The sequence below is a fragment of the Trichomycterus rosablanca genome, chromosome 12 (genome assembly GCF_030014385.1).
Source record: "Trichomycterus rosablanca isolate fTriRos1 chromosome 12, fTriRos1.hap1, whole genome shotgun sequence".
NCBI classification, from domain to species: Eukaryota; Metazoa; Chordata; class Actinopteri; order Siluriformes; family Trichomycteridae; genus Trichomycterus; species Trichomycterus rosablanca.
The window spans coordinates 6988653-7010785 of record NC_085999.1 but is presented as its reverse complement, the minus strand read 5'-3'; the positions used below and the strand labels follow the sequence as shown (position 1 = coordinate 7010785).

Below are 22133 nucleotides of genomic sequence, written 5' to 3'. Positions count from 1 at the left end.
CTCTCACCTGGATACACGGCTGTATATCAGTTTTAGTTTGTGTGAGGAGGGTGGCACAGTACATAGTGTTGGTGCTGCTGAACTTCACAAGTTTATCATGCTTAGGTTTACTCTGGGTACTGCGATTGTCACTTATCTCTTATGATATTATGTGGACAGAGTGAATTACCCCCAGGTGTGAGTGTAAAGAAATAAATAGGTAAGTGTCTGATGATCTGCAACAGACTGGACAGGATGAATTCCTGCTTGCATTTACAGTTTCCAGTATAATCATTTTTTTGTTTTGTAGTTTTGTTATTGCCAAGAAAAGTAAATAAACCTAAGTTAACAATTATTTAAATTTTAATAAATATGCAACTCACTTACTTTCTTAACCGCTTATTCTATCAGGTTTGCGGGGGGTGGGGGTGGGGTGTTGGGTGCTGGAGCCTATCCCAGCTTTTCAGTGGGCGCAAGGCACACAGTCACACCCTGGAAAGGGCGCCAGTCCATCGCAGGGCAAACACACATACACACCCATTCACCTATAGGGCAATTCAGTGTCTCCAATTAACCTGACTGCATGTTTTTGGACTGTGGGAGGAAACCGGAGCTCCCGGAGGAAACCCACGCAGACACGGGGAGAACATGCAAACTTCACACAGAAAGGACCCAGACCGCCCCGCCTGGGAATCCAACTCAGGACCTTCTTGCTGTGAGGCAACAGTGGTAGCCTAGTGGGTAGAGTGTTGGGCTATCAACTGAAAGATTGAGAGTTTGAATCCCAGCTCTGCCATGCAGCCACTGTTGGGCCCTTGAGCAAGGCCTTTAACCCTCTCTGCTCCAGGAGTGCTGTATGATGGCTGATCCTGCACTCTGACCCCAGCTTCCAAAACAAGCTGGGATATGCAATGAAATAACTTCGTTGTACTGTACACCTGTGTATGTATGTATGTATATATATATATACTGTGTATATATATATATATATATATATATATATATATATATTTGCTTATGTAGAATATGTTCTATTCTACACTAGCAAAACCTTTCAAAACACCTTAATTGTCATTAAATGTAAGTAATGTTAGCACATAGCTCACACATTGGTTGCTACTGAGCCAGGCCACTAACCTAACCTAATTAAGTTAACCTACGTTGGTGGTAGGTAGGCTTCTATGCATCTTATGGAACACTAGTCAACAATGTTAACATTCTACTGTATAACAATCACAATTGTACATGAGCTTAGCACGGTAAGTGCCAAGTAGTCAAGTTAGCAAGCTTTCAGATATGATTAGCACTCAAGACAGGAAGTGACCACTCATAATTTTACTATTTGTCCACTAGGGCTAACTGGCTACCTCTGACTAAAACCTTCAAAGGGTTCCCAAAAGGGTGTCGACCTGTGTGTTTGGTTTCATTCTGTACACCGAAAAAAGTGTATGAACTACTAATTAAATCTACTGGAGCAATAATTGTTTGGTAGAAGTTCCTTAGAGTCTTGGAGACTTCACCGAGTTTGACATGCTCAATTAAGCTAATGAGCTAATTAGCTTCAGTGAGTGAAAAATTTCTAGGTCAAATCCTAATGATCTGCAGGTTTGAGTGAGGATCACTACAACTGAGATGAACTGCATCTTCAATACCAGACAGAATACCAGCAAGACTTCATACTGGTAAGAATAATGTTTACTTTATGGGCTGTGCTTGTGGATTAGTCTGGCATGCTTAGTGTTAGCATGTTGCTAAGTAATATGAAGATTACTTGAGTGGGTGGCATGGTGTAATACAACTGCTTACCAAAATTGTTTTACATATATTATCTTTTAATAGTCTACGTATCTGAGGTGATTGGCTTGAACTTGTGGAGCCAAGAGGTTGATGTCACACTAGCTGAACATTTTTGAGTGTGTACCAGATAATAATGTGGCCTGGATTCTGAGTTGAACATATTTCTTTAGCTCTGTTGGACTGAGATTTGATTATGTTAAAGGAGGTTTGGGGTACTGTAACTGTAATTTAAAGATTACAGGTTTAAGCCCTATTATTTCCAGGCTGCTGCTGTCGGGCTCTTGAGCAAGACCTTAACCTTTATTTGCTTAATTGCTTGTATTCAGTCACACTTGTAAGTCTTTTTGGTGAAAAGCGTTTGCTAAATGCTATAAATGTAACTCATTGTTATGTCAATGGATCCAGTTTGAGATGACTTTGGTAAATGGTGTGTTGTTATGCTGGGTGTAGCTATTGTACATAAACTGTGGCCATAAAGGGATGCACAGGGGCAACAACAAAAGCAGAATGAGCTGTGGCATTAAAACAATCCTAGTATTAGCTAGTATTAGAAGGCTTCCACATGTGCAGAGAAACTATTTCTCACACTATTACACAACCAGCCTAAACTATTGACTAAAAGCTTGTTTGTTCCATGGATATATGCTGCTTTTGCCAAATTCTGAGAGTGCCATATAGATGTCACATTGAAGCATTTAAGACTGTCCAGTTTAGGTATGCATGTCCCACTGTAGCCAGTGGTATACAGGGGGAAAGCAGGTCTTTTGCTGTTGTGCCAATCTGCCTCAAGGTTTAACATTTGTACATTTGAGATGTTTTATGCTTGTGAGTTATCGCAGCCTTCCTGTTAGCTCACACCAGATATTCTACTATGACTGCACACACAAACTCAGCATTTCAGCCTGCAGAACTGCTACCTATTACTTCTCTTTCAAAAATTCAAAAATCAGCCGTTCTTTTAACAGACTTAACCCAGCCAGTCTGGTACTGACAACCAATGGCATGGTCAAAGTCACTAAACATTTCTCCCCATCCTGATGTAAACATTACCTGACGTACTTGACCGATGTCTGTATGCTGCCACATATCTGCCTGCTAAGATAAATGTTATGTTTCTTCCCATTCAGAGAAATAGATTCTGAAAGGTTGGACATTTAAAATTTAACATTGTAGCGACTGTTGTGATGTAGGAGGGATGTTTTGGACAGTGATTTGCAGCTGCTGGAGAAATGTTCCAGCACTGAGGAGCAGAGAGGGTAGAGCTTGCACTCCTGCACAGATGTTTAATTCCACTGCAGCACTTCATCTAAAGCAGTGATTAGATGCAGGCTGGGCCATATTGCACTGTTCACTGGGATGCATGGTAAAGTGTTTAATGCCTCTCGCACTCCAGTGCTGGAGAACTGCGCTGTCATGCATCACACAGAGCTAGGCATACATACATCAGACCAACAGAAGCTTCTGACAGGCAGAAAGAATAGCATCATAAAGAAGAAAAATAATATCTTCAAAAAAACTATAGCATAATTTGTCTACAGTATTGAGAGGAACTTCCTGTAAAAACATCTGCAATAAAACTATGAGCCTACATCACTCACAATCCTAATGATGGCACAGCAGCGCCTGCTGTCAGAGAAATCCCCTCTAACTGATGTGTCTGAGCTTGATTACAAAAAAACTGCATATTAAACTGAGCACATTACGATGATCTAGTGCCCACACAACATACAGTACCAGATATTATAAAGCTGTGGCACTCATATCTGGACTTAAACCTGAATCTAACTGAATCTGAACTGAATCTAACATTAATTGCTGTAATTTTAGTATTTTATTATTTATTCACTTGTTCTTAGCTTTACAAATAACATTCTCTCTCAAAAGCATTTCTGAGGTGCCCAGGTGGCGCAGCAGGATATTCCACTAGCACACCAGTGCCGAGATTCTGAACTCCTCAGTTTGAAAACTCGGAGTTGCCACCGGTCAGCTGGGCACCATCTAGCGGGCATAATTGGCAGTGCCTGCAGGGAGGAATGACCGGAATATGTGGGCGGGGTCTTCAAACGCTGTAAGAAACCTGATTGGTGGATAGAGGCACCTGTGCAGAGTGCATGGGTGGAAAAGGGTTCCGTTATGGGCTGTGTGCAGGTCGGAGGAGGCGTGAGCAGCAATACACCCACCTCGACTGCAAGAAATCAGGGATCCCCAGTCATTAACTACCAAGAATCAATGTGTTTTAATAAATGAGAAAGTGAAAAGCAGTCTGGGAAATGTGGAAGTTTAAATTGAATTCTAGGCCACCTTAACTCAAGAATTAGGGGGTGTCTGTATATGGGGCGGCACGGTGGCTCAGTGGGTAACACTGTCACCTCACAGCAACAAGGTCCTGGGTTTGATTCCCGAGTGGAGCAGTCTGGGTGCTTTTTGTGTGGAGTTTGCATGTTCTCCCCATGTCTGCGTGGGTTTCCTCCGGGAGCTCCGATTTCCTCTCACAGTCCAAAGACGTGCAAGTGAGGTGAATTGGAGATACAAAATTGTCCATGACTGTGTTTAACATTAAACTTGTGAACTGATGAATCTTGTGTAACCATTAACTACAGTTTCTGTCATGACTGTACCCAAAGTGTGTAAAACATGACGTTAAAATCCTAATGAATTAATAAATAAATCCTTGTAATGTTAGGAGAGTAAAAACTGCTATACAAATAAATTTGACTTGACTAAATTAATAAATTGTAACCTCCTTATGAAATGTCAAGTATCTCAGTTGTGCATACGCTTTTATTCCTTCATTCATTCATTTTACAACCTAATATGTCCTTATCAAACCATATCACAGCTATTGGCACCCCAGCAGTACCTATGAACAAGACGAACTTTTAAAAAAAGTATTCATTTAATTTTCATGTTCCACAGGGGTGTTGCAGGACTTTAAAATTTACTTTGAAGCCTGATTAAAAATTCTCTCATGAAGTTCAGCTCACAAAGTGGTGCCTCTGGTGGCCTTTTATATTCCAATCATGATCCTCTCACCTGTTATTAATTAAACTGCTTTATTGTGAAATGTTTGAAAAAGGTGTAAACTGAATATTCTTTTTGCTCCTGTTCAACTTTTTTTTAAGGTGTTTTGTGAGCATCAAATTGCAAATTTGTTTATATTGTTTATATTTGGTGAATGAAATCAGACTAGTCAGTCAAAACATTAAAAGTTATTTCTCTGTACTTTTCTCCATGTTTCTTCCAAGTAATTTTAGGCGGCCAGGTGGCTAAGTGGGTAGCACTGTCGCCTCACAGCAACAAAGGTCTTGGGTTTGATTCCTGGGTGAAGCGGTCCGTCTGGGTGCTTTTTGTGTGGAATTTGCATGCACTCCCCATGTCTGCCTGGGTTTCCTCCGGGAGCTCCGGTTGTGTTGTGAGCATCAAATTGCAAATTTGTTTATATTGTTTATATTTGGTGAAAAAAATCAAGCTGGTCGGTCAAAACATTAAAAGTTCTTTTGCCAGTTCAGGTTCAACAGAATTGAATTAATATTTTTGCTTTAATAATTATTGCATTTTATGAAATTTGGACATGGGGTTTGTAGATTACAGTACTGACGTGAATTACCATGAGCTACAAGATTATTGTAATAAGTCTACAGTCTTATTTTAGGGTTGACTCATTTGGTTTCTAGCTAAGTTCACTCAGGTCTTTTTTTATCACTCTGGTCATGCTGTGGCATTTTCTTTTGTAGTACTCACCAGCTTAAAGGTCAATACTTTATAGGTAACTGGGTCTTCTACAATCTTCTGAAGGTTAGCAGCAACTGAAAAATGTGCACACAAAATGAATTGTTATTTGTTTGCAGAATTTAAATAAAAATATGTATGGTACGGTGCATCGGTGGCTCGGTGAGTAGCACTGTCGCCTCACAGCAAGAAGGTCCTGGGTTCGATCCCCAGGCGGGGCGGTCCGGGTCCTTTCTGTGTGGAGTTTGCATGTTCTCCCCGTGTCTGTGTGGGTTTTCTCCGGGAGCTCCGGTTTCCTCCCACAGTCCAAAAACAGTAGCATTAACACGCAGTCAGGTTAATTTGAGACACTGAATTGGCCTATGGGTGAATGGGTGTGTGTATCTGTGTGTGTGTCTGCCCTGCGATGGACTGGTGCCCTGTCCAGAGTGTTACTGTGTGCCTTGCGCTCATTGAAAAGCTGGGATAGGCTCCTGCCCCCACCCGCGACCCTGATTGGATAAGCGGTTAAGAAAGTGAGTGAGTGAGTGAATGAGTGAGTGAGGTTATATTACAACTTTAAATTGAAATTCACTTTACCAACTATAACATCAAGTCCACTGACTAGACCGGCAGTAACCAGCTCCTGAGAAACACCGTCAGCAGTATCTGTAAGGATAATACACCACAGCATGAGGTGATAAGAAGTGAGTAAATAAATTCATGATGTTTAATCTGCCAACACAAACACAAATGTTCAGAGTAAAAGCATCAAAGCACTCAGACAGCTTCTGAAAATACCAGTGGTAGGTCATGTGTGGTTTTAAAATTAAATTCACACAAACAGCAAGCAGGCAGATAAAGCCAGTCACCACATGCATTTGCAGTGTCTATAGTGATGCCTGCCCTTTTATGCTAATGTGTTTGGAGCAGCCCTCACCTCGGCCTGGAGTGAATTCAAACCGTATGTCGTTCAACTCCCTTCTCGAGTTCCTGTGAGAAAGAGACAGAGAAGTAAACAGAAGCAAAGCCAAAAGTCAAACATGAGGCCACCTGTCTGTCCTATAGTCAGCCAAGATAGGATGCAACTGCCTAAAACACACAGGAACTCAAACAAAAACCTGAAGCAAACCTGAGCATTTAAAAATAGTGGCAGATAAGTACATGGTAAACAGCATACGCACAGATCTGTGCCAACATATAATGTCCTTTACTGGCAAATACACCATACGATCAATTAGGTGGATGCATTAAATAACAAATGATGTGCTTCTGACTTTGTGGCACGAATGTATTCAGTTCTAGCATTACATTTAAAGAGTCGGAACATCAACTGGAACATCAACTCCCACCCAGGCATACATGTTCTTTTGAATGGGCACAAAATACACATTTTCGGGAAAGCCTTGTCAGAGAGCCAGCACAGTGGAACCAGCTCCAAATTAATGCTTATGGTTTTGGATACTGGATAATGGATATACCTTATAAATGTTAGTTGGGATCCAGCTGTGTGACTGAAACATATGGGTGTCCACTAGATGAAAGTGTAAAACTAGCCAATAGGTAATGAAGTGGCCAGCTGCACCTTGTCTCAGGGGGTGTAATGATCTGCACAATGAAGTCAGATGAGCTGCATCCCCTCACATTCCCAGACTGGACACTACGGTTCGACTGGGGACACCCAGTTATTGGGTGAAAGATTAAATTGATATTAAAAAGATTTTAATTAAAATGTTAATAATTCCATAATCATTTTAATTAAAAAGATAAAGAGTGATCTGCACTGCAGTTTGTGTGTTTCACATGCACACCACTACAATACTATTATTTCCACACATTGCAACAATTGCAGTTATACAAAGTGACAAATTAATGATAAATAGACTTCTTTTTAATCACACAAAAATATGTAAAACAGGCTCTTTAATTAAAAAAAAAAAGAAAATCAACCTTCAAACCATTCCAATAAATAATATAGATATAAGATATATGACGGAAATCTTTTGTTAAATAAGTGATTTTTTTTTTTTTACAATTGTTTTAATGATCTTCAGTGTATCCAAAATACATTTTACAGTTTAATCCACATGCACTAGATAAAACGCACACTAGAGCAACAGTAGGAGTGAGTTTGGACACCGGCCCAGACACCCAGTTGGAGCTGGACTAGGTGTTAATAAGACTTGGCTCAATATTAAAAGACCATTTCTTGAAAGTGTTATTGCAGTGCAAGACCAGTTCACTTCAAACTGCATCCTTTAAATCCCAAAATGCTGTCAAGGTCCAGGGCAAGTGAGAAGCTGCTTCTCAAATTATTACTAATATCACTATCACTACCCTCAAAGAAAAACTACAATAAACAAAACCCTGCCTCTCTACTGGGATTTTCTTAATGCAACCCTTCTCAGTTTTTCTAGTTAGATCTAGTTGGATCCAATTACCCGATCACATTTTGCCTCCTCTACTGTTGCTGACCTCTATTCATGTGTGCCTCACACACGCCCCCTCTGACACGTGTGCAGTATCAATCCCTTCTTTCTACCTACTCAAGGTGGGTTCATATTGAGATCTGTATCGCTCGCAGAGAGTCGCGCACCAATCACCTACATCTCTGTGGACGCGCAAACGATCAGCCAGCAGAGGTCGTAACTGCAGCAGTTATAAGGAATCTCCTCCAGCATTCCCACCCTCAAAAGGGATAATCTTTGTCCGAATAGAGATTGGAACTTGCAAGTTTAAGATGTCAGCTCTGGTAGGCTAACATGTTTTAACGCTGCACCACCCGAGTGTCCTATTATAATTACAAAGGTTCTTCAAAAAGTTTCAGCACTTTATTTATTAAGAATTCCAAAAACAAATGACATCACTTCTCTACATCGTCACCTTCCTGTGCATTTTTCCAGCGTGGTACCAACTTTTTAATGCCATCAGCAAAAAATGTTTTTAATAAAGCGCATAGCCACTGATGCACCGCTGCTTTCACATCATCATCACATAAAAATCTTCTTCCTCTTAAAGCTTCTTTGAGCGTCTAAAAAGTTGGAAATCAGATGCCGCTAAATCCGGATATAAGCTCTCTCAGTCTCTCAGACACAACCAGTTACTACTCTTCCCACCCTCACCGTTTCCAACCAAAATATAAAAGTGCAAAAACTTTTTGAAGATCCCTCGTATTGATGGTAAGAAAAAGTGTAAAAGTGAAATACTGTGGTAAAGTGGTCTTTCTAAATGACACAAGTGATGTGCTCTGATTGTGTACTTTATTTCAATCACTGATAAATCAAGCGATTATTTGGTTTCTTTTGACTCTTTTAATGCTGGAAATGAGCACTTTTATAGCAGCATGTATCTGAATCTCCTATATTACTGGCAAAAGCTATTAGCTGTGGTTTATGTTCTGTAGTGTTGGTGTAGGGCTGATTTTATTTTTAACTGCTACTGGTGTCTATACTAATTAGTACAAAGTATACAGTCAGAAACTTTGCTCTTTGTTTTATGGTGTTTCAAATGCCTCTGAGCTATTAATAAAACCACTCACATGTACAAAGAAGAAATATAAGAAGCCGTATCAGCTAATTAGTCAAACCATGTTTAAACAACTTGGTTATTAATTAAACCCAGAATAAAAAGATCGAAGTCATAAAGATGAAAAGAAAAATTGTGGGACTGAATTTTGGCAATGAATTGTTTGGAATGTTATATAAGCTGTGTCATTTAAAAAATATATTAACTGTTGAAATTTACCAGGTTATATTGCAAGCATCCAAAGCTGACCGCCTAGCCAGGGGAGGAACTGAGACATTAACCCCAGATCCTAAACCCCCAGCAACAGACGTTATATCTCTAATAACTGTGTACACTGATCAGCCATAACATTAAAACCCCCTCATTTCTAAACTCACTGTCGATTTTATCAGCTCCATTTACCACATAGAAGCACTTTGTAGTTCTACAATTACTGGGGCAGCACGGTGGCTAAGTGGGTAGCACTGTCACCTCATAGCAAGAAGGTACTGGGTTTGATCCCCAAGTGGGGCGGTCCGGGTCCTTTCTGTGTCCTTTCTGAGTTTGCATATTCTCATCTTGTCCGTGTGGGTTTCCTCCGGGTGCTCCGGTCTCCTCCCACAGTCCAAAGACATGCAAGTGAGGTGAATTGGGAACACTAAATTGTCCACGACTGTGTACGATACAACCTTGTGAACTGATGAATCTTTTGTAATGAGTAATTGCTTTTTCCTGTGATGAATGTAACCAAAGTGTAAAACATGATGTTAAAATCCTAATAAACAAACAATCTACAATTACTGACTGTAGTCAATCTGTTTCTCTGCATGCTTTGTTAGCCCCCTTCATGCTGTTCTTCAATGGTCAGGACTCTCCCAGGACCACCACAGAGCAGGTATTATTTAGGTGGTGGATCATTCTCAGCAGTGACACTGCTGTGACACTGACATGGTGGTGGTGTGTTAGTGTGTGTTGTGCTGGTATGAGTGGATCAGACACAGCAGTGCTGATGGAGTTTTCACAGCGTCCTGTGACCACTGATGAAGGTCTAGAAGATGAACAACTCAAGCAGCAGCAATATATGAGCGATCGTCTCTGACTTTACATCTACAAGGTGGACCAACTAGGTATGAGTGTCTAATAGAGTGGACAGTGAGTGGACATGGTATTAAAAACTTCAACAGCGCTGCTGTGTCTGATCCACTCATACCAGCACAACACACACTAACACACCACCACCATGTCATGGACAGTGAGTGTAGAAACAAGGAGGTGGTTTTAATGTTATGGCTGATCAGTGTATATGCTAAGCACCAGGCCAATGGAGTGGAACTCCATACCCAACAACACGCTTTGAGAAATATGCCCAGATGTCAAGACCCACCCAAAGAATTACCCTAGAAAATATAAAAACCAAGTGCTATATGCTACCTGTCACAGTGGACATGCCCGACTTATTCAATCTCATATGATAACAGGGGAGAAGATTCCACTCTGCAATTTCTGACACATTTCTCACGAGGAACAAAGGAACACTCACTAGCAAATACAATAAAAGACATTTTAACCTGAATAAAACTGGGACGATATTACATTTCCTTGCAAATATCAAGTTGGGGACACACATGTAAAACTGTTAGCCATCTAACCACCAAAGAACTCAAACGTCTACGTACGCTAGAGTAAGGTAATGTTTACTACGGAAGCACTTCTGTAAATCGCTCTGGATAAGAGTGTGCTAAATGCCAAAAATGTAAATGTAAATACAAACCTATCTTACCGTGTATGTAACTCAGGAGTAAAAACATGGTGTTATAAAAATGCACTCATCCATAAACAGTTCATTACAGTTCATTCATTCATACATCACAACAGGTAGGGCTGTGCAATATAGCCATAATTCCCTGTCAATCAAAGTCATTATATATTACGATAGAAGTATTATTAGATCACGCAATAATACCTTGGGACAATTTAGATAAGCCAATCCTCCTACTGGAATATTTTTGGGAGCAAAACAAAACAGACAAGGCCATAAGTAAAGGCAAAGGCTGAAGTAAAAATGTGGCACCAAGGTGACCTGCTATACCACCATGACACCATGTTTCTATTAACATAAAAGCCATCTGATTTGCATTGACAGAGGGCAGCTCATGTGCAGTCCTGGAGAGAGCATGTGTGGGTGTTAGACTTTTTACTAATAAAAATCTCCCCTCCAGCTGTTTAAGCAACCGACCGAGCTGATTTACTCGATTGGCAGTTGCATTAGCGCAATTTCCACCAAGTCCAGATTACATTGACAGCAGTTACTGCTGATCTCATTTTAGCTCAAAAAATATCCTCTTCCGTCGCCCACACGCTGCTAAGTCCAACTCTGCAGTGACAGCACAGAGGAGCTGATTTGAAGCTGGACATTCATGTGGATGTCAGTGTTGGCGGAGCTCGATGGAATGAAGCTGACTGTGTGATGGACTGCAGGCTATGGCTGACAATGTGGGCTGCAATTTAGGCTCCAAACTCCAAACACGTGTGCTAGGATTTCATCTCTTAAGCTGTTTACTATCACTCTAGCGGCACATCGTCTACTTGGCTGACAAGCAGCCATCTGTAGGAGTGTGATGTGAAAAATCCTAGCCAGCAAAGGAAGGGATAAAAACGGAGTCCCTGTGTTATCTATTAGACGGGAGAACAGTCCGCGTCTCTGTCTCGTCTGCCACAGCCTTATCTGACTTACAGATCCCAAACCTTCCATCTCAATCTGCCTGCTCGTTCGGACTCAAAAGAAAATACTCTGCACAGTGATGGAGAAAAGCAGAAAAGAAAAGAACAGATCACAGCATGGTTGGGCCAAATGGGCAAGAATCTGAACCGGGCCAGAAACCTTGCTTCTAAATTTAGGAGCTTTAAATAAGAGTAAGAATGTTAAAAGAAGCCAAACGTTCAGTGTGGACGTGTTTCAAATCACTCAGCTGGATTTAGTGTAAATTGGCACCTCTGATTTTGTGTTCATTTAATGTTATGCATATACCAAAACAGGAATCCACTCCAAAATGCTTATTATTTTCTATCAAAGAGTAGAAAAACTTCATTTAATAATTTTAGCATAAATTAATTGTTTTTTTTCATGCAGCACATTCTATTTTTCTCTCCACAGTGCAGTCGACTAATCAGTGTGGCAGCAGCTTTATGACCTCCCAGAGTGCAGAAAATCTTCAGCTTTCATTTAAAAACTTAAATCCATATCTAATGTCTAACTTTGCTTTTTTTAGCAAGAGAACATAATTGCAAGATTGCAGCAGGATTGCACTCATGCTAAATGATACTCAAAATAATTTTGTGCCACATTAAAATCACTATTATTTATCGCAGTTATTCAGCCTGAGCTTTGTGAATTTAATTGCTTTAAAGCAACAGAGAGTGTTAGCTTTAATCAACAGTTTAATAAAACTTATAGAGTGCACACTGCTTGCTTGATACCAAGCAGAAAGTCCATAAAAACATAGTTTAACAAGTTTGTTACAAATGAACCCCAATGACCTGCACAGATACATGACTAGTGAACACTTGGGATAAACTGGAACATCAACTATGAGCCAGGCCTTTTCATCCAACATCATTATTTGGGCAGTTGTAGCTTAATGGTTAAGATACTGGACTAGTAATCAAAAGGTTGCCAGTTCAAACCCCACCACTGCCAGGTTGCCACTGTTGGGCCCTTGAGCAAAACCCTTAACCCTCAATTGCTTAGATTGTATACTGTCACAACTGTAAATGGCTTTGGATAAAAAGCATCTGCTAAATGCCGAAAATGTAAATGTCTAAAATAGTCACTCAAAAATGCACGAGCAATTCAATATTAATGCCCATGATTTTTGGAATTAAATGTTCAACATACACCGATCAGGCATAACATTATGACCACCTACTTTCTACACTCACTGTCCATTTTATCAGCTCCACTTACCATATAGGAGCACTTTGTAGTTCTACAATTACTGACTGTAGTCCATCAGTTTCTCTACATACTTTTTTAGCCTGCTTTCACCCTGAACTTCAATGGTCAGGACCCCCCACAGGACCACCACAGAGCAGGTATTATTTAGGTGGTGGATCATTCTCAGCACTGCAGTGACACTGACATGGTGGTGGTGTGTTAGTGTGTGTTGTGCTGGTATGAATGGATCAGACACAGCAGTGCTGATGCAGTTTTTAAACACCACACTGTCACTGCTGGACTGAGAATAGTCCACCAACCAAAAACATCCAGCCAACAGCGCTCCGTGGGCAGCATCCAGTGACCACTGATGAAGGTCTAGAAGATGACCAACTCAAACAGCAGCAATAGATGAGCGATCGTCTCTGACTTTACATCTACAAGGTGGACCAACTAGGTAGGAGTGTCTACTAGAGTGGACAGTGAGTGGACACGGTATTTAAAAACTCCAGCTGCGCTGCTGTGTCTGATCCACTCATACCAGCACAACACACACTAACACACCACCACCATGTCAGTGTCACTGCAGTGCTGAGAATGATCCACCACCTAAATAGTACCTGCTCTGTGGTGGTCTTGTGGTGGTCCTGACCATTGAAGAACAGGGTGAAAGCAGGCTAAAAAGGTATGTAGAGAAACAGATGGACTACAGTCAGTAATTGTAGAACTACAAAGTGCTTCTATATGGTAAGTGGAGCTGATAAAATGGACACTGAGTGTAGAAACCAGGAGGTGATTTAATTAAGTCATTGCTTGTATTGTATTTGGTCACAATTGTAAAACATCTGGGATAAAAAGTGTATGCAAAAAACTGTGTAAATTAAGTCAAAAAATTAAGTCAAAAAGTTCTGAGTGAACAGACTGGCCTACACAAAGCCTTGACCCCTTCCACCAACAACACTTTTGAATATTTGGTACATGATTAATTACGCATCTCTACGTTTGAGAGTTTGTTGAGTGTTCAAAACAACCTGAAATCAAACCTCTTCAGGCACATTATCAAATCCTGTAGGTACAACACCTACACCAACATCCATCTCTTCAGCTTGATCTTAATTCTGCTGTACAGCACTAGCAACTGACCCTCACCTTTCTAAATTTCATAAAGTATAACCATCTTATTTATGCAGTCCTCGCCCTTCATCAGCCATTCCTCCCCCTCGGCCCTTTCTCCCCTGTTCCTCCTCCAGTCCTCTTTATACTCTGTACTGCGCATTAGCATTCACACTGTCTGTCACACGTCCACACACACAGCCTCTCAATCAAAACAGCTCACCAGTCAACACACAACAAGCTTACAACAGGATTGCAGAGGAGCACAAGCTGTAACCGTCTTAAATACCATCTCTGTAACTTTGTTTTAGTCTGACCGCAACTTATAAAAGTCCTGATTTATTAGATGAACAATTTTACAGACACACAAAGTATGTAAAACAAACCACTTACAGGTCATTATTTTCATTTGTCATGTGGTAATGCTGGTAAACAAATGACAGTCAATGGAGGATAGTGGTAGCTCTGGTTAAGATACTGGCCAAGCAGATGCTTTTTTCCAAATCTACTTACAGTACATGGGCCCAACAGCAGCAACCTGGCAGTGGTGGGGTTTGAATCAGTGACCTCCTGATTACTAGTCCAATACTTTAACCACTAGGCTACAGCTGCCAACATTGCTTGTATTGTATTTGGTCACAGTTGTAAGACATCTGGGATAAAAAGTGTATGCAAAATGCTGTGTAAATTAAGTGTTTTAAACTTCTTTATGTTTTACTGTTTAACACAGTGGTCCACAAGCTTTTTTGCACCATGCACCGGTTTCATATAAGATATAATTTCACGGACCGGTGGGGGTGGGAGAATTTAAAATAGAATAACTATACTAAACGGCAATTCTCCAACATACATCACTGAGCTCCTGCGCCCATGCTCAACCTCAAGAGTTTTAAGATCCTCCAATCATTTGCTGCCATACATTCCTAAATCTAGACTTAAGTCAAAAGGTGACAACGTTTTTTCCGTTGTTGCCCCAAAACTGTGGAATAGTCTGCCTGTTTTTATTAGGATGTCATCCACAATTGATGTTTTTTAAGTCTAATTTAAAAACACACTTATACTCTCAGGCTTTTCATTGCCCTTAATAAGTTTAAAAAAATGTCTTCTTATGTCCAGGGTATATCTTAAACTTTGTCCTATTGTTTCTGTATTTTTATTAATTATCTTAAATTTTACTGTCCTTTGTTATTCTTTACTGTTACATTTTATGGTATTATTACCTTATTTTTATATTGTACAGCACTTTGGTTGGCTCTTGTAGTCTTTAAATGTGCTTTAAAAATAACGTTGACTTGACTTGACTATACTGCTCACAAATTAGCTTTTTTCGCTGCAACGAGACGCTGCATTCACCTGGGGGTGATGAGACATTAAACACCAGTGTGTTGGAAATGGAAGCAGTGTTTTCATTGCTGATGTAGGGATCTCTAATTATTTATTTGTTCTGTGTGGCCCGGTAATAAATGACCCATGGACCGGTACCGGTCAAGCACCAAAACCACCTGCCAGCTCTGTGCCGCCAACATCAGTCACTTATATTTTCTATCTATTTAGACATAATAAGTGTGTTTGGGTGTTATACTTTACTACAAACAATTCATACATTTTCATTCCAATTTCCCCCATTCCAATTACTGTGGAGGAGAGTCGCAGACTAGCACCCACCCCCTCCAACTCGTGCACTGCTTGGCTGCTTCTTTATACCACCAGCAGTAAACTCTCACAGAAAGTCGTAGCGCATATGGAGAGACACGCTGTGCCGTATGTGAGTCCCCCATTTTCTGTGTTGGTGTCTCAACCAAACAGTAGAGGTCGCATTTTAAGCAACTTGAGTTCTAGGCTCCTAAATTTCTGCAGTGGTGGACTAGTGCATTAGTCTAATGCATCAATCAAGCGCCCAGATTTTCATCCAAGAGTTTTCTTTCCCCTCTGCTAAAAAGCTTCTCATAGAGCCTTCTAGAGCCACAGTATTATATACTAAGATTCATGTTGCTGAGGTGATGTGCCTTGCTAGACTTGCACAAGACATAGTCTTAACTGACAAGTCTTTTTGTATGTATTTCTTTTTCATTAAAGACTTCTAACTTGCTCCAAAGGGCTTCTGTGGAAAAAAAAAGATAAGACCTTGAACATGTGCCCTTGCTGTATCTAAATTTGAATGGACAACCTGACCTAGATATTTGGGCTGTCTGGGCTGTAGCTTCTAGTTATTTTCTGCTTCAGGATGGATTGAACTGACATAAGGAATGTTCCATGACTTTGAGGTTGTTTTATACACATCTTCATGCCTGTGCTTCTTAATGTGCTTCCGTGACTTGTTTTGATTATTCCTTTGACTTTGAGATTTGTTCTTTGGACAGCCTCTAACACACTGATGTAGCTCAGATATTTCAGATGAGAGAGCCTGTTAATGTTTGTGCGGCCTTTAAAAACAGATGGTTCACACATTTCTTACACAGTTTATTAACAAATCCACTAAGCTGATAAAATAAAATAGATTGGGGTGCCGTAATTGTGCTTTTACTATCCTATCCTAAAAGGCACCCTAGTGACAGCTGTACAGGCTAGAAGCTTTTATGGCACAAACCTGTCAGGGGAAAAACAGCTTTCAGCATATCTGGTCTGTAAAATATAAAAAGATTTCACTGTAGCGCATCAAATGTAATGTGATGCTTAGTCGGCTATCTGTCAGATTAAAAAGCTGCTTATGCACTAATGGCAAATAAACGGCTCTTTTTTACAATCCCTGGGCAGACAGGCGATACAGAAATATTGCATTTCTATACAAAAGCAGTCAAAAGCGATGGGTCAGACAGCAGCTGATAGCTAATAGGAGCTGACAGAGCTGGACAAATCCCATTGTGCATGATTTGTACGACTATTTAAGAGAAAATGCCCTGGAAGCAAACGGTACAATGCGAGCATTACTGTGTGTGTGTCGGCATGTTGAAAATGTAAGTCTTTTAGTTTTGAGTCTATCATTAAGATATCTAATGAGGCAATGCGTGGCAAAGCACGAGATAAATAGCACATAGAAGCAGATCGTAGAAAAGCACAAGCTGCTTCTCGTCTTAAAGCTCGTACTGAAGCCGAAGCGAAGCCTCCTACATAACAGCCCAAGCTATTTTATGCAGGTCTGAATTTCAGATGTTTAGACTCTTGGCACAGCTTGCTTTTTCCTGCTCTAACACACCTGATCCAACTTTGCTTAATTGCTTGTGCCTTGATGAGCTGAATCAGATGTGCTGGAGAAGAGGAAAACACACTGCAGGATGACTAGCTACATATGGTGCAACCTAGAGTTCCCTTAAACTCCTCGTTTAGCATCCGCTACACTTCAAGCTCACTTCTTCTAACACTGCCCTTCATTTCAGCTTTAACCATGGACCACGATCCATTGTGGGAGATGATTAGGGCATGATTACCAGTAGTCATATTCCAATATTCCAAGAATACTGCTACAATGGAATGTTCTTGGAAAGTGGTGTATGTGACAAGAGGTGCGTCAAATGAATTGTTTGGCCTTCAAAACCCAATTCTAGCTGGTTTAGACCAATTCCTATGGTCTAGAAAAGCAATCTCTGTTAATGGTGGGATCCTCTACTGTCTTACAAGGTCACTGATGGGAGTATAAAGGGTGATTTTATTTTATTTCCATCTTATAGCATTCACTGGACCAACATTTACATTCTTTGCAGGTGTGATCCTTCTCTGTAAACAAGATTAAAACTCTTTTCTACTCATAATCCAGTCTCTGATGTATTTCATCAAGGGTTTTTCCACCACACCATCCACTACTGATCATTCAATCCAACCCTGCATTCACATCAGCCAATGTTTCGGTTGCAGTGATGTTACAAAACATATGGAAGACAACACCAAACATAGGCAACAACCAAAAACTTTAGTATCTGCCTGTCGATTGCACCACATGGAGGTGATTTCCAGGTTCTGTTGCTTCTGTTGCTTGCAAGTTTCAATTCCAATAGTAGTCATAAGCTGTTTAAGAAAGGTCCTGAGAAGTATGTTGTTCTCATGTCTGTGTGGGTTTCATCCAGGTACTACAGTTCTCTCCCATCTCCCAAAACCAGACTAGACGCTAAAGTCTCTATGGCTGTGTGTGAGTGAGGTGTGTGTGTGTGTGAGAGGTGTGAGTGAGCAACTGAATGAATGATATGTGCATGAATTAATGAATGAAAGGGCTATGCCCTGAATATTTATTTATTCATTTATCTTCAGTAACTGCTTTACCCTGATCCAAGTCGATAATGCCGCCTTAAAACTCTGGGTGTTAGCTTGCTTTAACACCGGCAACATTCGCACGAACTAGCAATTTCCGCCGACATGAGGTAGTGCAGGCAAAAGCTGTCAAAGCGAAGTTTAACTATTTAGGAGAAAAGCAATGTGGCAATTACCAAGAGAAATTAAACATTAAGCCACATGCACTTCATCTCGGTATGCTTCTTTTTTGGTTCCTAGATGAGAGTACCTACTAGAGATGGAAGTACAATTGCAAAGAACAAACCCAGTTTTCTTATCTTATTAACAGCACAAACAGTGATGGACTACACAGGGAGGAAATTTATAGAGGAGCAATTTCCCTCCAAGATTTTTTACTTTTACTGAAACACTTCTGATTTGTGGTAAAAACTGGGTGGGAATGAATCTGATTTGTGTCAAATTGTTTTTTATAGATGCTGTGTAGATACTAGCTGGTAACATTTGCTCTACTACAATGGCATTTGGGTTTTTTTCGGCTTGGCATTGGTTAAATCATGCCAAACAAATGTTTACTACCAATGATAACGCTGCCGATGTGAACACAGGGCAACGAGTGATCAGCAATATGGGCAACAAAGCATGGGTGTGAACGCAGGGTAAAGAATATATCTTGAACACAGTCAGCATGTTAACCTGTTCAAAAATCTAGAACAATTGAAAGTAGTGTTGTGGGAATTTAAAATAACCCTTAAAGATTGACACACAACCGGAGTAATAGTAAAAGCAAAAAATCAATGTATTACTCAGCTGATGACCCGCTCACCATGCAAACACACACAGGCCTTTACAGGAGAGAAGGGTGGATACCGTCCGCCCTATCGCATTATTTATACCCCGCTTTACTGCCCCTTCAGGCTAACTCTGCTCAGCGACCCAGCTCAAGGCCAACTTGTTTATCATTTTACAAGAATGGTCAGTTTGTTAAGAACATGGCTGTGTGTATGTGTGGCTGTGCGTCAAGGTCAGTATCAGTCTTTGGAATTCTGAAACCTTTAAAAAGTCATTTCTACCCTTGTTAAGTGTACTAAGAAAGCAGAAACCTATGAGTTTAATGCAAATAACTAATAAAATATAAAATTTCCAGTAGCCAGTCCAACTACTAGCATGTTTTAAGGTTGGATGACACCAGAGTATCTGTTAGGTAGGCTCTGGAGTCACTGATTTGGATCTGAGCAAAGCGGGGTTATTAAGGATGAGGTTTTATGTTCAGCTGAGCAGATTTTAAAATATCCTACAGCTTTTTCAAGATCTGGTCTAGACTGCATTCTGAACACAAAACACAAGCACTCACTCACTGTTAGGAGCAACGAACAGTAGCCAGACTACCTACTGGCATGTTTTCAAAATATGAGAAGATGTCAGAGTACCTGGATGAAGCCCACACAGATAAGGGAAGAGCAGCTCAGAACGTTTAAGTGTAGGTGGACACTGAAGCTGGGTTAAAGTAAAATACGAGAGTTCGTTTTTTTAACTCTATTTATTAAGAATTTCAAAAACAAATTACATAATTACATCACCTTCCAATGCATTTTTTCCAGCGTCGTACCAACTTTTTAATACCATCAGCAAAAAATGATTTTGGTTAAGCGCGTAGCCACTGATACACGCTGCTTTCACATCATCATCACATGAAAAAGCTTCTTTGAGCGTCCAAAAAAGTGGAAATCAGATGGCGCTAAATCCGAATTATAAGCTCTCTCTCAGTGTCTCAGACACGACCAATTTCTACTACTTCCACCCTCACTGAGATCTTTTAAATTTGCTTGTGAATACTGTCTTATCAACCCTCGTATTCAGGAAAGCACACTAGAGTTAAAAAAGCACACTGGTACCCAGGACGTGTGCATCAGGTGGATAATTGCTGATGATGTGACTTGTGGGGCGACTTTTTCACTGCATCTTTTACCTCCAGCTTACCTGCTCCAACAAAATCCCAATGTATTCCCACCCCAAATGTCCGACTTAAAGTACCTTTATCCCTGGCTTTTCACATTTTATACCGTGTTCAGTAAAGGTAAAGAGGGACCAGAGGTGTGAAAATAAGACCCAGGCAGGAACAGAACAGCAACATGAAGAGTAATAAGAAGCTAGGGCCATTCAATTACATGTGAAGGTTAGAATAAATGCACTTCCTCTCTCCAATGAGACTTTCTTTTATAGAAAAGGGACTTTGGGCATTGAGGGCAAGCTGGGATGCAAGGCTGTGTGTGACTGGTATAATGGATGAGTTCTAAACCTTTCACACTCAAAACTAAGGATATAGTGTGTATCCTTTATTTATAATGTCTCGTCTTGGTGTCATTTTACAGTCAGTGTATACACATTTCACATTCTATTAGATGACTGAGACACCGGACCCTAAGAAATCTGTGTCGTGTGGGAAATGCACACAGCTGCTTCTTTAATAAATTCTCAAATATAAAAACATTCCTTCCTTTCATCCCTCCGTCAGCCAAATTATCCTCTGGTCATCTTTTCACTGTGTTGATGTTTTGAATGATAAACCTCAGAAAGTCGTTTGGCTTGGTAAATTGCTGTGTTGCTTTTACGTAAAAAAACCTAAAAGTGCATGCTTGGGTACTGATATCTGGTTAGGCGGAAAACGAGGATTGTGTCCGCTTCCAATTGAACTGCAAACAACCGGGTCACACTGATGGACTGTTACCTTCCTTCACACATTTTAAATGGGAGATTAGTCAGGACATGCATTCACCTTCTTAAAGAAACCAGGAGTTATTTGCCTTATTTTTTGGGTAAACCATCTATCTTGTCCTAATGTCCTAATGCATTGCTTCATTTACATTTCCTTTGATGGCGTACAATGCTAAAGGACATTTGTAGAGTCTCATAGAACAATTCTTTTACTTCAGTACTTCACTGTGGGTAAGGTTTTAATCATATGCACATCTGCATGAGCTATCAGAACAAAGTGCTAACTGTTGTTCCTGCTGCTTTCAGGTTCTCCTGCAATGCTTTTGAGTGACTGCTGACTTCTTCTCTTTTACCTTTATCATTAATCTAAGAGTATGTTGTGAAACCCTTTGTGTTTCACCTGTCCGGGGACAATTTGTGGTTCTATGATCTTTCCACAGGCAGATTATTGAACTGATTGTACTGACAGGGATGTCTGCTATGGCTCTAAAGCTTTTCCATTCAAGTAGTGTTTAATAATCTTGCGCTAGAGATGGCTTATATACCAGAAATATGCTCTGTACATTGCATGGTAAAACACACCAACCTATGGGCATTTAATAGTCACCAATTTAGCATCTGCATGTTTTTGGGAGGTGGGAGGAAACAAAAGTACCCAAAGCAAATGTACACAGACAGTGCAAAAACATGACTACTCCTTAGAGGTTTTCAGGACTTTTAGCAGCAGCAGCAGCACTATTGTACCATCCTATTAGTTGCTGCTAAATTAGATTAGTTTTTCCATGATGGCCTTTAAATTCTTTTCAACATGGGTTAAAAGAAGCGGAGGGTTGGAATTCAGTGCAATAACTACAAATGTAATCTCTCCAGAGATTAAAGCCCTCCCACTACTCTATCTCACAATCTCCTGCTGCCCCCAGCCTCACCGCTGCTCCAATATATCACTTATTACCATCTTATCAAACACAGAAATACTGTTATCTCCCCGTCTGCCAACTGAATCCCAATCAATTCCAAGCACCCTCTGCTTTATATATGAAGCAGAGATTTCAAAGTTTTCATTCTGATCGGAACACAGAGACTAATCGGTTGGAAAGATGAGCATGTTAACAAGGACTTCCATCCTGAATCAAATTTTCCATCCTGTATCAACACTAAATTATGA

At 40.4% G+C, this 22133-nt stretch overlaps 1 protein-coding gene across 1 annotated transcript in view; it reads right to left on the bottom strand.

Annotated features, from left to right (window-relative positions):
• Positions 1 to 22133, bottom strand: part of stk39 (serine threonine kinase 39) — a 62657-nt gene that overhangs the window by 2728 nt on the left and 37796 nt on the right. Inside the window, exons 15-17 of the mRNA XM_063005453.1 lie at positions 6425 to 6477; positions 6085 to 6153; positions 5518 to 5582 (exon numbers count right to left, since the gene is read on the bottom strand). Of these exons, the coding sequence (XP_062861523.1) occupies positions 5518 to 5582; positions 6085 to 6153; positions 6425 to 6477 (187 nt within the window). The remainder of the gene's footprint in view (positions 1 to 5517; positions 5583 to 6084; positions 6154 to 6424; positions 6478 to 22133) is intronic.